Source organism: Zootoca vivipara, chromosome 2 (assembly GCF_965207765.1).
Source record: "Zootoca vivipara chromosome 2, rZooViv2.hap1.1, whole genome shotgun sequence".
Classification (NCBI taxonomy): Eukaryota; Metazoa; Chordata; class Lepidosauria; order Squamata; family Lacertidae; genus Zootoca; species Zootoca vivipara.
Genome location: NC_142584.1, coordinates 8,142,235 through 8,157,717, shown reverse-complemented (window position 1 = coordinate 8,157,717; position 15,483 = coordinate 8,142,235). Strand labels below are relative to the sequence as shown.

The window sequence follows — 15,483 nt, the reverse complement described above, 5'->3', positions numbered from 1 at the left end:
AGGGGGGTGGGCTATCTGCTTGAACATATGTTCTCCAGAGTTAGCCCAACCCCCACACATGCTGGACAACCCTGAAGATCACCCCACCCCCGGCTGGGGGCTGGGAGGGATATACGCCCAATGCCTGCGCCAAGGTCTTCCTACATCTGAATTTTAATAAAGTTGTGGCCAATTTTAATCCCATAAAACGTGGTCTTGTGTCATTATTCCACTCGGGGCTGCCCTGGGGACTAGGGCAGACTCCGCCTATCTGCGCAAATACTAGAAAACAGAGACAGTCCCTGGTAAATTGGAACATGCAAAACTGGCTCACCTTCCGTCATAGCCAACCTTGCTTTTTTAAAAAGAATTATATACACATCTTTCTGTCTCTGCATTTCCCATCTGCATACAACTGGGGCATTTAAAATTATAACAAAATTGCAGCTTAGCTGAATTCTCGTGCCATACCAAGGCCTTAGACATGGCTGTTTGCTTCTCCATCTTAGTGGCTCCTTTGCCCTTCCAGACATAGATTTTCATCCCGCCGTGATCCAGAATGTAGCAGTCCTGAGGCACAAATGAGAAGTTTATGATTAGCACAGGAAGAATTCCTTGCAACTCCCCGTTTGGTTTCATGTTTTTCTATGTAAAATGTGCAAAAAAACTACAAATCCTTGGTTCCCCACCCACCTCTTACCTAAACGGGCAAGAGGAATGTCTAAACCTGAGGCTGATGACAGGGGAAGAGGCTCAAGACAAGAATAGTTGAGAGAGGCAGCAGCTGACACTCTAGACCAGCTGTTTTAGATTGCTGGCTAGTCAATTCACATGTGGCTTCTGAATGTCAGCCACTCCTTATGGCCAGCAGGTGAGGAAAGTAGAAGAAACACATGTGGCAGATTTACATGTGGTTAGATAGTAGAGTATACTGGGGCTGTGCACACACTAGGAAAGCATATTCAAAAGACGTTCTTTCCCTTAATTCTGGGCACTGCAGTTTACAAAATGGCAATTTCCAGCAACTATTAACAAACTACAGGGCCCAGAATTCTTTGAGGGAAATAATTGTGGCATGTGTGAGCCATTTATGGGTTTCAGCAAATGTTTCCAAGAACATGTACTCAGAATTGAGTAGAGACAGCTCCCATTTTGCACACATCCAAGGCGTGTGCGACCGCTGACACTCACACTGTTTTCTGCCCTGGAAGGGGGCAGAACAGGAATGAACAGCACTGGGGTGGAGTGGGGGCAGGATGGGGTAGGCGTATGCACAACCCACCAATGACCTGGAATGCAACCCCTGTGTGAATGGGAAGTTGCCTGTACAGTAGAAGGTTGCAACCACAAGGGATTTATTCCGTAGAATTACGACAATCTCAGTGTAAATGGTTTGTGGATGGCAGCTGCTAGGGGTGCAAAGAGACAGCAATTTCTCTTCCCTCCTGAGTTGATTGCAACCAGTACTGTTTCAGTTAGGCTTCTGCTATAACCTACATTGTTTAACCAAATTAATTTCAGTGGAAGGGGAATACAGAAAATAACACAATTGTTTATGTAATGTTTGCAGGCTAACATACCTGCAGTGAAACCGCTCGTTTTTGCTCGCATGGTTTCTGTTCCTGACCTCCAATGAACCATACCTGCCAAGTTGCTGTCTGAGAAATAAGGGACCGGTCTGGAAGTAGCAGACCGAAAGTAGCGCTGCTGCCATTTTGGAACTGGGTGGAGCATGCTCAGAAGCGACTTTTGATGCTGCTTTGCCCAGTTCCAAAATGGCCGCCGCGCCAGAATAAACTGGGAAAAAACAAAAAAAATCCATTTTTTCAGCTGGGAACAGCTGGAAAAATGGAGGTTTCCCAGGGAATACGGGAGGCTTGGCAGCTATGCAAGGAACACGTGAATTGAACACGGGCATTAATGAGGCCCCTGAAGAACGCACATCCCCATTTTCGGACTTACGTCATGGCTCAGCATATCCTGCATGAGGGGCCGTTTGGCTTCTTCTGTGACTTGCATTTTCCCTCCGGAGTCCGAGACACTAGAAGAGAGGCAAGAGGGAGGGAGGAAGAGAGATTTGTCTGCTCTTTAGCTTCTGAGTTTGACAGATTGGCCAACTCCCCCAAACATTTCCTCTAAAGTCCCCCTAAAACTTTACTCGTCTCCCTTCAAGTCCCTGTCCCTCCTCGAGTGACTTCATGTTCATCATTCGATAGCTGCAATACCAACTGATGGCACGTATGTGAAGGACAGCCATCACATTAAATATCACACCTCCACATCACAATGCTTTTTCACACATTCTGCTGCAAATCATGGAATGGTCAAGTCATTGAGAGATGCACATGTTTGTGTGAATCCATCCAAAGACTTGCCAGCACCCAAGGGAACTATCATTTATTTGCTTCGGTCAACCAGATCACACTGAGACTATTAATATTCATAAAGACTGATCTCAGTACAATGTTGAGGCTTTGCCTCTTCTTTTACTTCCCCTTCCTCTTTTCTTCCCCCCCCCTTCCTCTGTGCATGACCCAGCAGCTTTCAAAATGTCGCCTTCTCCTAGCTCTGCTAGCAGGCGGGATTTTTGAAAGCAAAAAGGGCAACCTTATTTTCCTTCTTTCAATCTATTCTATGAGCACTAAATACCTCTTTCACATCCCTGCTGCATCAGTGTCAACTGCCCCTGAGCTTCACATGCAAAAGGGAAGTCTTATTGATGTACCGATAGAGTGAGACGTTTGTCTTCCGCTGCTGATCCACCACCTCATCAGGAATGGCAGGATGGATTTCCTGGAACTTCTCCCCAAGCTCGCTCTCCATCACTTTCATCAAGTCTGGACTGGCGTCTTCCACCTCGCCCTCCACCACCCCGATCTCAGCCCGGCCCCCACGCTCTCGGTCACGGATATCTTTGGCCAGAAGCATTGCCTAAGGAAGACATGAGGAGTACAGGAAACAGCCCGTGACCAAATCAGACCACATGGTCCATCTTACTCAGTATTGCCCATACTGGAGATGCCAGAGAATGAACTGGGGGGGGGGGGCTTCTAAAATGTACGGCCTGTGCTCTGAGCTGTGGCCCTTCCACACTGCCCATGAATGTATATTTAGTTGCAGAAGTTTTAAAATCTCTGTGACTTGGTCTACACCAGAGTTTCCCAAACTTGGGTCTCCAGCTGTTGTTGGACTAAAACTCCCATCATCCTTGGCTAGCAGGACCAGTGGTCAGGGATGATGGGAGTTGTAGTCCAACAACAGCTGGAGACCCAACTTTGGGAAACCCTGGTCTACACTGTTGACTCTATAGGATCTAATCTGCACATGCAGTAGAATTGAGGAGTTGTTGTTATTGTTGTCAGCACATAATTACTATTAGTATTCAAATTGAGCTGCCGACAATCAACAAATGCTCCAAGCCTTCTTCTTTTCCCTGCTCCTACTTTGCCTTCCTCTTAGCAAAGAAACTCTTAAAGCATAAAAAAAAATGTAAGCCTGCAAGTTTGATGATGATGCAGAATATGGTGATCAGCGCTGTGACACAAAGTAAAAGGTTTAGACCAGCCTTTCTCAACCTCTCTGTAGCTCGGACAGTCTACACCAGAGTTTCCCAAACTTGGGTCTCCAGATGTTGCTGGACTGCAACTCCCATCATCCCTAACTAGCAGGACCAGTGGGCAGGAATGATGAGAGTTGTAGTCGAGCAACACCTGGAGACCCAAGGTTAAGAAAGACTGTTTTAGACTATTTAAAAAAAAACACCTCCAAACCTGGTGTGCCCACTTTAACATGTAGTTTGGCCCTCAGTCAGAACCTCAAGGAAGTATAAACTCAAGACAGCCCATCCTGCTAGAGCTCACACCTTCATGCGCTCTTGCTTGTTGCTCTCTGGCCCGTTCCATTGCACAATGACTTTGCCAAGGTCCAGTAGGAAAACGTCGCCGACATTGAAGCTGTTCCAGCTCATCTCCACCTGTGAGTGTTGAAGGCATGAGACAGCAGACAGGGGCAGGGGAGAGAGGGAAGCGGTGAGTTAGAGCAAGCCAACCAGAAGTTGAGGGCACTTTCAGATTGGGGGGGGGGGCAGGGACAACTCACCTCTGCAGCTATCACATTCCTCTTGCCCTTGACGTGCAACAGACGCTTGATGCTGTAGACATTGGTCTCCACGTGGTTCAGCCCAGATGCAACACCCCCTTTCTTGTAGCTGTTTGGGGGAGAAGGGTGTGAGAACTGTGCAGGCTGGGTAACTGCCTGCTCCAGAGAATTAGGAATGATCACTTGTGACTTCCGGCTACAGAGACTTCCGGCTAGCAAATGATGAGATGAGCAGAAAAATATCCAACCAATGCTGTGGTAATTGTTTCACTGTGGCTTCAGATTTTAATCAATCAATTAGATGTATTGATTTTAAGTGTATGTGTGTGAGAGAGAGAGAGAGTGAGAGAGAGTGAGAGAGAGAGTGGTACCTTGGTTTTTGAGCATCTTGGAAGCCAAACGTTTCGGTTTTCGAACACTGAAAACCTGGAAGTAAATGTTCCTTGGAAGTCGAACGGGCTTCTGCTGAGTTTCCCCCCCAATTTTCTCCATTGAATTTGCAGATCACCCTTTGCGCTTCAGTTTTCAAACGTTTCGGAAGTCGAACGGTCTTCCGGAACGGATTACGTTCAAAAACTGAGTTACCACTGTTACACCAATCGGGAACAATGAGGGCTCTTCCAAAAATGCAATTACAGTGGTACCTCACAAGACGAAAATAATTCGTTCTGTGGGCCATGCCGTCTTACAAAAAAATTCATCTTGCGGAAACAAACGGCAGCAGCAAAAAAAAAAGCAACAAAAAAAATTTGTCTTGCGAGACGCGGCGATAGAAAGCTTCGTCTCACGAGTTTTTCATTGTGCGAGGCATTCGTCTTGCGAGGTACCACTGTATGCGAGGAGGAGCTCGGACAGAGAAGCAGAGAGCCTCTTCCTCTGCATCTGAGCCCCCCCCCCCAAAAAAAAATCTGGAAAAGGGTGCCTCACTCGCTGGCTGCAGAGGGCAGAACTGTACTGTTTCTCTCTCAGATGCAGTGCCACAGAGGCTGACTGGCCTAATATAACAACAGTGATATTATTGTGGGTGCCCAAGCACCCATGGCCCCCTGGAGGTGGCTCCTATGACACCAATTAATCAAAAAATATGCTTAAAAGCTTGGCCTTTTTTAAATTATCTTTTTTATTAAATATTTTTATTAAAGAAAATGATTTTTTAAACAATACAAATTGCCGATACATATCCAATTACAACCCCCCCTTTCCCCCCTCCCTCTAAGGACTTCCCTCAGCTCCCCTCTCTGGTTTGTTTGTAGGCTACATATTGTTTTCTGCAGCATGTTGCTCTGCCACTGCTTCTGCTAATGGTTGTGCTTTGTCAGCCACAGTGAGAAAGCAAAGCACAGCCCCAAGATGCTGTTGGAGATTCATTCCCCGTGTCTGCAGTCATGGGATTGTTGTGTATCACATGACAGTGTATGTTTACATTCCACAGAGTGGGAAGTGACGGAGACAGGATGTTTGTGTTACTGTGTTCCGTGAAGTGGGACTATTGTCCTTTGTTCTTGCTCTTTGCTGCCTGATGCTAGAGAGGGAGGGAGCCATGTTGCAGTGCTCCATGTGTGTTTATATGTAAACAAAAGTAGATTAGCCAAAATGCTGGGTTTCTGAATTCTGTTACGCAACTGCACAAACTCTGTGCTGATATTTCTTGGCATCAGTCGCTGTGATGTTTGGGTTGAAGAAAGCTTTTGAAGCTCCCGAACGATCGACCAGGAGGGAGGGAACATGCCAGTCGGGCATGTGTCTTTGCCAGGGTCCTACTTGTGTGTAGGAGATCCTAACAGATGCAACACCAACAATTGAAGATGCACATCAGCAGCTGCAGAACATGAGATGCCAGAGTTTGCCCCACACCGGCACCTCAGGCACATGCACTTATGTGCATATGCTCACACTAAGAAATATTCCACTAAGGGAGATGATCCCAGGAGAATTACAGTTCTTGCAAACCATATTAGCAAAACATTAACAAGGCAAACCTCCCCCAATCCCAATGCAAGGCCAAAATAGACACGGTGGTTGATGAGGGATAGGTACAAGGAAATTGCATTGGTTAGGTAATCTTAGAGTCTGAATTTAATAGTTTTACAGGATGGAGGAACTGCCTAGATGGTGATGTGTATGACTTCACATAAATTGAAGTAACAAGCCAGTCCTGCTGTCTTTACAGGTAAGTTGAACACAGCCCATGGGCTCTTTGATTTTCTGTTGAATCTTCTTAATAATGGTATGTAAACAGCTTTGTGAGGTCCGCCTGAAAAGCTGTATATAAAGCAAGCACTATATAAAAGATGTATGGAAGTGAGAGCTGGACCATAAAGAAGGCTGATTGCCGAAGAATTGATACTTTTGAATTATGGTGTTGGAGGAGACTCTTGAGAGTCCCATGGACTGCAAGAAGATCAAACCTATCCATTCTGAAGGAAATCAGCCCTGAGTGCTCACTGGAAGGACAGATCGTGAAGCTGAGGCTCCAATACTTTGGACACCTCATGAGAAGAGAAGACTCCCTGGAAAAGACCCTAATTTTGGGAAAGATGGAGGGCACTAGGAGAAGGGGACGACAGAGGATGAGATGGTTGGACAGTGTTCTCGAAGCTACGAACATGAGTTTGACCAAACTGCGGGAGGCAGTGGAAGAAAGGAGTGCCTGGCGTGCTCTGGTCCATAGGGTCACAAAGAGTCAGACACGACTAAACGACTAAACAATCATATTATATATATATATATATATATATATATATATATATATATATATATAATTTGTTTGTCTTCAAACAAAGCCTGAGAGTCTGTTACACAACAATCTCTTCCATGTGGAAATGTCGTTGGAAGCAGAACATCCACATCAGGAGGAGGCTGCTTCAAATACCAGATTCTGGGAACAAATAGCATCAGATAATGTGTCAGGGGTTTCTTGTGACTACTCTCGAGTAACGACACTCCTCAGGTTACTTTTCCATAACGTGTTTACTGGTGCTGATATGTACAGTGAAGCAGATGCAGAAACATGTCTGCTCAGTCCGATGCAGAATCCGGAAGTGCCCCTCGGCGCGAACGCCCCCAACAGAAAAGGCGCGGGACACTGAATCTCTTTCCTTTTCTCCTCCTTCGTAATTCCGGAACCGGCAGAAAGGGTCTGCGTTCCATGTTTTCCCTCTCCCCCTGGTCCCCTTCGCTCTCCTCCCGTCTGTGGAGTCTGGGCTCTTTCATCCTGCCTGAGCCCGGGCACTCTCTCTCCATGTCCTGACTTCCCTCCCCGGGGTCTGTGTTTCCTTCGCTACTCTGTGAGGAGCTACTCTTGATGATGGGGGGGGTACTCTGTACTCCCTCCCCCTTACAGAATGGATACCACTCCTTGCTTAAGAATACTCGTGGGTCATGTGGCTAAGCAGCACCAGGAGACGGAATAGTAAAATGGTTTGCAGGTGCATTTGCCTAAACAAACAACATGTTGTTTGCTAAATGATAGGAAACAGTCATCTTCTTTATCCACCCTCTGGCATAACTTTATTCAGAATTGCAAATTTCATTGTATGATTTGCAGATACTATTACCTGCAAATATAACACCCCTTTGTTTTAAAGCCTTGCACAAGAGGTGACCACTTTCTCCAGTTTTAAAATAGGAGAACGAGAAAGCCCTAACTTCCAAGGATCCCATTAAGGGAAAGCAGGGAGTATGCCCACCTCCCTCCAAGGCTTCAGACCACATAATTATTCACTGGAAACACTTTTACTCTTGCCGATTCAACGCATAGCTCGAGGCACCGAGTAACAGTTGCCCTGATCCAGTGCTTTTCAAACTTTCAACACGGAAGAATCATTTCCTTGTTGATATGTCTGTCAAGAACCCCAGAGGATTTGAGGGATGGGGAAGACAAGTTCATTCACGCTTCTCAAAATGTGTGTTGAAACACAGCGATCCTTGAAATTGGCACTTCTCTGAAAAAAACGATGCAGTTCTACAACGAAAAGGATGTATGAAAAAGCATTAAATTGGGACAAAGTATGCAAAAATGTGCAAGGCAGAGAGAGATTTTAGTACTTTCTTGTGTTCCATGATCACTGCAGATGGTGACAGCAGTCATGAAATTAAAAGATGCCTGCTTCTTGGGAGAAAAGCAATGACAAACCTAGACAGCATCTTAAAAAGCAGAGATATCACCTTGCCGACAAAGGTCCGTATAGTTAAAGCTATGGTTTTCCCAGTAGTGATGTATGGAAGTGAGAGCTGGACAATAAAAGAAGGCTGATCGCCGAAGAATTGATGCTTTTGAATTATGGTGCTGGAGGAGAGTCTTGAGAGTCCCATGGACTGCAAGAAGATGAAACCTATCCATTCTTAAGGAAATCAGCCCTGAGTGCTCACTGGAAGGACAGATCCTGAAGCTCAGGCTCCAATACTTTGGCCATCTCGTGAGAAGAGAAGACTCCCTGGAAAAGACCCTGATGCTGGGAAAGATTTAGGGCACTAGGAGAAGGACCGGCCATGCCTGGATTTACAAGAAAAGGGCTGCCTGCCAAGATGTTGCCATTCCCATGACGACCCCTTACTCACATGAGACCTTGCTTGAAGTAGCCCTTGAAGAGCTCAGACTCATGGCCCTGCACCTCACGGTGCTGCACAGGAACTCCACCGAGGTAATCATCCAGCTGGGTGGTATAGATGGCAGCGCAGCTCTGCTCGTCCAGCGAGGAACGTTTCCCAATCCAGTAGTGGATGTCATAGGACAAGGCGCTGCCTGATTTACGGGTCTGCAGGAGGGACAAACGTCACTGGGATAAGGACCCCTGACTTGCATGCCATAAGAATAATAATACAGTGGTACCTCGGTTTAAGTACACGCAATTGGTTCCGGAAGTCCGTACATAACCTGAAGCGTACTTAACCTGAAGCGAACTTTCCCATTGAAAGTAATGGAAAGTGGATTAATCCGTTCCAGACGAGTCCACAGAGTACTTAAAAGTACTCAAACCGAAGCGTACTTAAACCGAGGTATGACTGTAATAACAACCAAAGTCCCTGAATGACGGAGCACTGAGTTTGCTCCCAGCTTAGAATCCCTAGAGCAGGGTTTCCTAAACTTGGATCTCCAGCTGTTTTTGGACTACAGCTCCCATCATCCCTAGCTAGCAGGACCAGTGGTTAGGGGTGATGAGAACTGTAGTCCAACAACAGCTGAAGATCCAAGTTTGGAAAACTCTGCCCTGGAGCCATTCCACCACAAAGCCCACCACTGCTCTTTAACCTTCGCAGTGCATCACTGTCTGCAACCGCTAGCTATGGCATGGGTAGGCAAACTAAGGCCTGGGGGCTGGATCCGGCCCAATCACCTTCTAAAGGGTCAGCAGCTGGCAGCCCCTAAAGAAATCCAGGCCTCTGAAGGATGGCGTTTGGACTTCCCAGCTGCCTACATTGGAGGCAAATGGGGAATATGATTGAGTGGCATCTCCAGAAACATGATTTGGCAGGATGCTATTGGGGGAAACCTGGAGCCTTTTTCCCATCTCAGAGTGGCTTTGCAGCTAAACTAGAGCGGACTGGGGTGATCGAAACCAATAAGCAAGGATCTCCACTTACCGAGAGGAGGACGTAGCAATCACCTTCGTAGAAGCTGCCATGAGCTTTCGGAGGCACCAGCACCAGATCCATTTTCTAGGAAGGAGAAACACAGTACATGAAGCAACCCCCATGCCCCAATTTAGTGGCTTCAGTGACAGTTTCCAACCATCAATGCTCCCAAGCCTCTCTCAGGCATCCCATGGTGATGCAGACAATTTCCTTATTAAATACTCATAGCTGCCAAGTTTTCCCTTTTCTCGCGAGGAAGCCTATTCAGCATAAGGGAAAATCCCTTTTAAAAAGGGATAACTTGGCAGCTATGTTAAATACTTCCAACCTACACTTTCAACTCAAAACAAATGTTTAAAACTTTTTTTAAAAAACCTTTCAGACTTATATGAATAAGTGCTTAGGGCTAAAAAATTGATTAACAGCAGCACCCCGCTCCCCAAAAAATGACCTTCCCTATCTCCGTCCCAGTACGTTTCCGAGCACAATTCAAAGTGTTGGTGCTGACCTTTAAAGCCCTAAATGGCCTCGGTCCAGTATACCTGAAGGAGCGTCTCCACCTCCATCATTCTGCCCGGACACTGAGGTCCAGCTCCGAGGGCCTTCTGGCGGTTCCCTCGTTGCGAGAAGCCAAGTTGCAGGGAACTAGGCAGAGGGCCTCCTCGGTGGTGGCGCCTGCCCTGTGGAACACCCTCCCAACAGATGTCAAAGAGGAAAACAGCTACCAGATTTTTAGAAGACATCTGAAGGCAGCCCTGTTCAGGGAGGCTTTTAATGCTTAATAGATTATTGTGTTTTATTTTTCTGTTGGAAGCCACCCAGAGTGGCTGGGGAAACCCAGCCAGATGGGCGGGGTATAAATAATAAATTATTATTATTATTATTATTATTATTATTATTATTATTATTATTATTATATTGCTGCTATCTTATACTCAGTGATAGTTGGGGGAAAGAGATGCTCCCTTAATTATCTCAGGCTTAAGCAATGTGAATTACAGGCAGAACTTGTGGAGCTCCCGAAGTTTCAGTGTAATGTGCTCTAGACCAGGGTCCCCAAACTAAGGCCCGGGGGCCGGATGCGGCCCAATCGCCTTTTCAATCCGGCCCGCAGATGGTCCGGGAATCAGCATGTTTTTACATGAGTAGAATGTGTCCTTTTATTTAAAATGCATCTCTGGGTTGTTTGTGGGGCATAGGAATTCATTCTTTTTTTTCCTTCAAAATATAGTCCGACCCCCCACAAGGTCTGAGGGACAGTGGACCGGCCCCCTGCAGAAAAAGTTTGGTGACCCCTGCTCTAGACAAAATCCAAGCTGGACTAGCTGCAGTTTCTGAACTATCTTCAAGGCCAGCTCCACACAATGCATGTTACAGCAGCCAATCAGTTGCCAGCACAGGCAGGATAGAAATTAAGCAAGATGAAGTTTTCAGCAGCAGGTAAGTACAATGATAGGAGTGATCTCCACCTTTTGGATTTCAGCCTCTCCAACAACTGTTAAAGCTCTGGGGGCCTTATGAGAAAGAAAGAGGGTCACCTTGCCTAGCTAGAAAGAGTTACCTAGATGGCAGGTTCGGTACTCAAAGTGGAATTATTAACAAGTGAAAAGGTGGTGCCCCATCAGTTAGGTCCCTACATAGCTTGGGAGAGGAGAGAAACCTTCCGCTTAGACCTGAGAAAATTCCATTGTCCCACCTCAATTCTCCAGATGATCAGTCCAGGTGTATTGGTAACCGTCTTGAAGGCACTGGTCAGAGCCATGGTGGCTTTCAGTTTTTGGAATACTCAACAAAACCTGCCAAATAAGAACAAACAGGTTAGCCTGTTACCAAGGGCAGAATATGGGGTTCAACTTTGCCACGAAGCTCAGTGAGTGATCTTGAGCCAGACTGAAGTCTTTTCCACAGAGTTGCTGTAAGGATAAAATGATGAGCGGGTGGAACACACCATATACCTGAAAGAATGCATCCTTCCCTATGGGCCCTCTCAGTTGCTAAAATGGACAGGGGGGGGATGCCTCTTGGTCATCCCACCACCCTCAGAAGCTCAGGGGATGTCCCAAGACAGAGCCTTCTCTGTGGCAGCCCCCAGGCTGTGGGACTCCCTCTGCACAGAGGTGTGTCAGGCACCTTCTTGTGTTATGCAGCTTCTGGCAAATGCTGAAGGTTAACTTTTTTATCCTAGCTTTTGACCCTTGAGATGTATGTTTTTAGGAGCCTTCTTATTTCTGCAGTTTTAAGTTGATTCTAATATTGTAACCCACCCTGGGACCTTAAGGTGAAGGGCAGGTAAATAAATAACAGCAACAAGAACAACAATCATGTACTGTACTTTGACTTGCGCTCCTTGGAGGAAAGGCAGGTGGGGTCTCTTCCAACCCAACCTGGTGATGCTGAGAATTGAACCTTGGACCTTCTGCATGCAAACTGGATGCTCTGCCCCTGATCTATGGCCTTTCTGACATTTTCCTTCTCTCTAGAGCTTGGAGGGAGCCTCCCAGTTGGCAGGGCTTATCGAAACAGAGACAGGCATAGTTGCTAGAGCACTGGCATTTCTTTGCCACAAGAATGGTATCCACACCACGCACCGTGCCACGCCACATTTTTAAGCGGCATAATTTACCCCTCGATTTCCCCTTGCCCTGCCTTGCTCCACAACCAGGACCAGCTTTTGATGCCTGGCATTTGCCAGCACGGACTTCCAGATGTTGTCGGACTGCAACCCACGTCATTCTTGACCACCGGCCAATGCTGGCTGGGGCTGATGGGAGGTGGAATCCTGCACCTGGAGCCCAGCAGTTTCCCAATCTCTGTCCTAGAAGACAAGAGTGATGCTGAGCGTGTCCCTACTTCCTTTCCCTCGACTCCGAGTAATCACAGTTAAATGAGAGACAAAGAGTAAAGCTTCTCTGGCAAAAGGAAGGATCTCCCAGGCAGGATTGCACACAATTTTGCCCCAGTAGTTAAAAGGCACTGGATAAACCCTGTTCTCTATGGGCACATGTGAGCCTCACTGCACAGGTAGACGGAGCCTCTCTTCTCATCCTTACAGCTGGGGCTCAAGTCACCCATACAGAGGACAGGAGAGTGGCATGCGGATACTTACAAATCACTGTGAGGCAGTAGATTCTCAGTGCTAGTTCCTCCTGAATGTGGCAGGGAGAGGCACACTCAAAAAGACCAGTAAAGCATTCTGGGAGTTGCAAGGGCAGGCTGGATCAGAGCGGCTGAACCCACAGCGGCAGACTACACCCTCCTCCCCCTTTTCCATAACCCCCAATTGCTCAGTCATTGAAAGCAGATGGCGGGATTTAACAAGGGGAGTAGACCAGTCCTACAGACTCTCGTTCGGGGCCTTGGAGGCATCCCAAAGGCTGGGATTGATTAGCCAGAAACATGCAGGGCTGAGGCAGCTCAAGTTCCAGAGAAACAGGGCGGCCATTTGGACTTTGCTCTGGAAAGAACTGTCCGGCCCTCTCCTCCTTTTGGCAAGTCGAACAGGCACAGAGGTCTGTGGTTCAGGCCTCCCCACCCCCACCCCCCACCCCCCACTGCCACACTTCTGAAAGCTGAGGAATCTGCCTTTGCTTTGTGTAAAAACTATAGGGGACCAACGCAGATATAGCGGGTGGCTTCACTATAAACCTTTCACTCCACGGGCGATGTCTGGAGTGATTCCTGTAGCGCAACACACATGGAAATTTTTGCATCAGAGTGGGAAATCTTCCATGTGGATTCTGCAGCAAAGTAGGAAATTCATAATCTCCTTGCTTCCTGTTTGTGAATAATTCCTACAGAATATTTGTGGGGTTTTCCATTCTTGCATAACAACTAAAAAAAAATGTTCTGGTGCAGTCATCCTGGTAAATTCAACACAGAAATATAATTTCACGTCACATCAGAACTAACTCACGTGTTAATGTCTCAGTCCAGCAAAGGAACAGCTGGTACATTTGCGCTGGGATTTTCATTCTGGGGTCCATCGAACTTTATGGATGCAACGGCTGGTGTGGGTGAAAATCTCCACTAGCTGAGATTACCAACCACAGAGATGGACTGCAGTCTAGGCGTCCTCTCCAACGCAGTTAACTCTGCAGCTTTCTTTCCAGGCCAGGTTTGTCTAATACAGAACAACTGTAGCCTTGAACTATGCCAGCTATTCCTGGCAGTGTCAAGAGTAACCATCATAGTCAAGTTGTGACTCCAGAGATGATAGGATTCCATGTTTTTCATGATTTGCTGGTTCAGCCAGGTTATAGATTGCATTCAGATAACATATACCATATTGGCCTGAATATAAGCCTCACTTTTTTTCCAAATTCCGACCGTGAAAAGTTGGCTTTTATGGTATCGCTGCTGAAACAGACATACAGTACAGTAAAACGGAACGGATGTGCCTCTGCAGAATTTTTATATTCAGGTATTCTCTCTCTCGCCCCCCCCCCCTGAATTTTAAAGGTGCGGCTTATATTCGGGTGTGGCTTATTTTCGGGCCAATGCGGTAATTCATATAACAGAGTTACATAATGACTCTATCCAGATATAGTTCATGCCGGGGGTGCCAACTTGAATAAAATATTAGGGGGGGGGAGGTAACCCATGGATCACAAGGCATGGCATGCACATGCCATTTGCATAGCAATGCCCATCAACTTTGTGGGGGCCTGGCCCCCTCAAATATTTTATTTGGGGGGGGGTCGAAGACCCTTCAGCCTCTAGGAGTTGGCTCCTATGGTTCATGCAAATATGCACATACAAACTGTGGGATCCATGTTCCTTTCTGCATTGATATGTGGATTGTAATGTATGCTCTTACATCTCACAGTGCAAAAGGGATCATTGAGGACACTCTGCGTCCCAATGCCTCTAATTTGTTTAAAATTGTTTCCCCTTCAGAAGCAATCTTTAATCAATAGCACTGGTGTTCATCCGTTACAATATATTGTTCCCAATTTCAATGGTGCAGCTTAGAACCAGGACTTAATAGTTTTAGGGTAGGGATAGGGTAGGAGATATTAGCTTCCTCATCCACCGTCTCTTCTGGACAAATGTTCTGTGGGCTGGGTGGGTGTCAAAGGTCAGAGGGTGGGGCCAGAGCAAAACTTGGAGGAGCAATGCTGCAACAACATATAGTGGTACCTTGGTTTACAAGCTTAATCCGTGCCGGAAGTCCGTTCTTAAACCAAAACCGTTCTTAAACCGAGGTATGCTTTTCCTAATGAGGCCTCCCTCCGCCGGTGCCCTTCCACCATTCGGATTCCGTTCTTAGACCGAGGTAAAGTTCTCAAACCGGTTTTGCAGAGTTTGTAAACTGAATCATTCTTAAACCGGACTGTTCTTAAACCGAGGTACCACTGTATTAGCTTTTACACAAACTCGCGCACCCTTCTTTCATCTGCCATCCAGGCAAGCGAAGAAGCATTACTGTATAGTCCAAAAGGTGAAGTGCTATTAAATGTATCCAGTTCCAGCGATTTGGAAATGCCTCCACCAGAAGGTAGCAGCATCCCCGCTTCCTCAGAGATGCTGCCCCCAGCCAGGGACGTTTCTCCACCGCCCATCCTGCTTGCAACACCACCGTCGCCCCAAGTTCCGGTGCAGCAGACTCCAGCCACTCCTGTTCCTAGGAGGTCCCAGCAGAAACGCTGGCCACCTGATTATTTGAAGGACTTTGAGTGCTTCGCGCACTAGGAGGGAAGGGGTGTTATGTATTGGTTTAATTTGTGTACATGAGTTCCTCTGCTAGTCCTGTAACTACCTTTCCCGCTCCAGGGCGATTCAAATGGGTGCAGTGACAGTTGCTATTGGTTAACTTGTTAGCACAATTTGGAT

At 46.8% G+C, this 15,483-nt stretch overlaps 1 protein-coding gene across 3 annotated transcripts in view; it reads right to left on the bottom strand.

Moving 5' to 3' along the window:
* Positions 1 to 15,483, bottom strand: part of AVIL (advillin) — a 38,598-nt gene that overhangs the window by 20,905 nt on the left and 2,210 nt on the right. The window contains exons 1-9 of one of the 3 annotated variants that reach the window (XM_088661249.1): positions 13,565 to 13,589; positions 11,348 to 11,447; positions 9,661 to 9,735; positions 8,638 to 8,834; positions 4,078 to 4,186; positions 3,842 to 3,952; positions 2,705 to 2,910; positions 1,942 to 2,020; positions 451 to 549 (exon numbers count right to left, since the gene is read on the bottom strand). In XM_088661249.1, the coding sequence (XP_088517375.1) occupies positions 451 to 549; positions 1,942 to 2,020; positions 2,705 to 2,910; positions 3,842 to 3,952; positions 4,078 to 4,186; positions 8,638 to 8,834; positions 9,661 to 9,735; positions 11,348 to 11,413 (942 nt within the window). In that variant the 5' untranslated portion in view covers positions 11,414 to 11,447; positions 13,565 to 13,589. Of the gene's footprint in view, positions 1 to 450; positions 550 to 1,941; positions 2,021 to 2,704; positions 2,911 to 3,841; positions 3,953 to 4,077; positions 4,187 to 8,637; positions 8,835 to 9,660; positions 9,736 to 11,347; positions 11,448 to 12,757; positions 12,893 to 13,564; positions 13,590 to 15,483 lie in introns of those variants that run through there. The other 2 variants (XM_060272101.2, XM_060272099.2) reach the window with 2 other exon arrangements.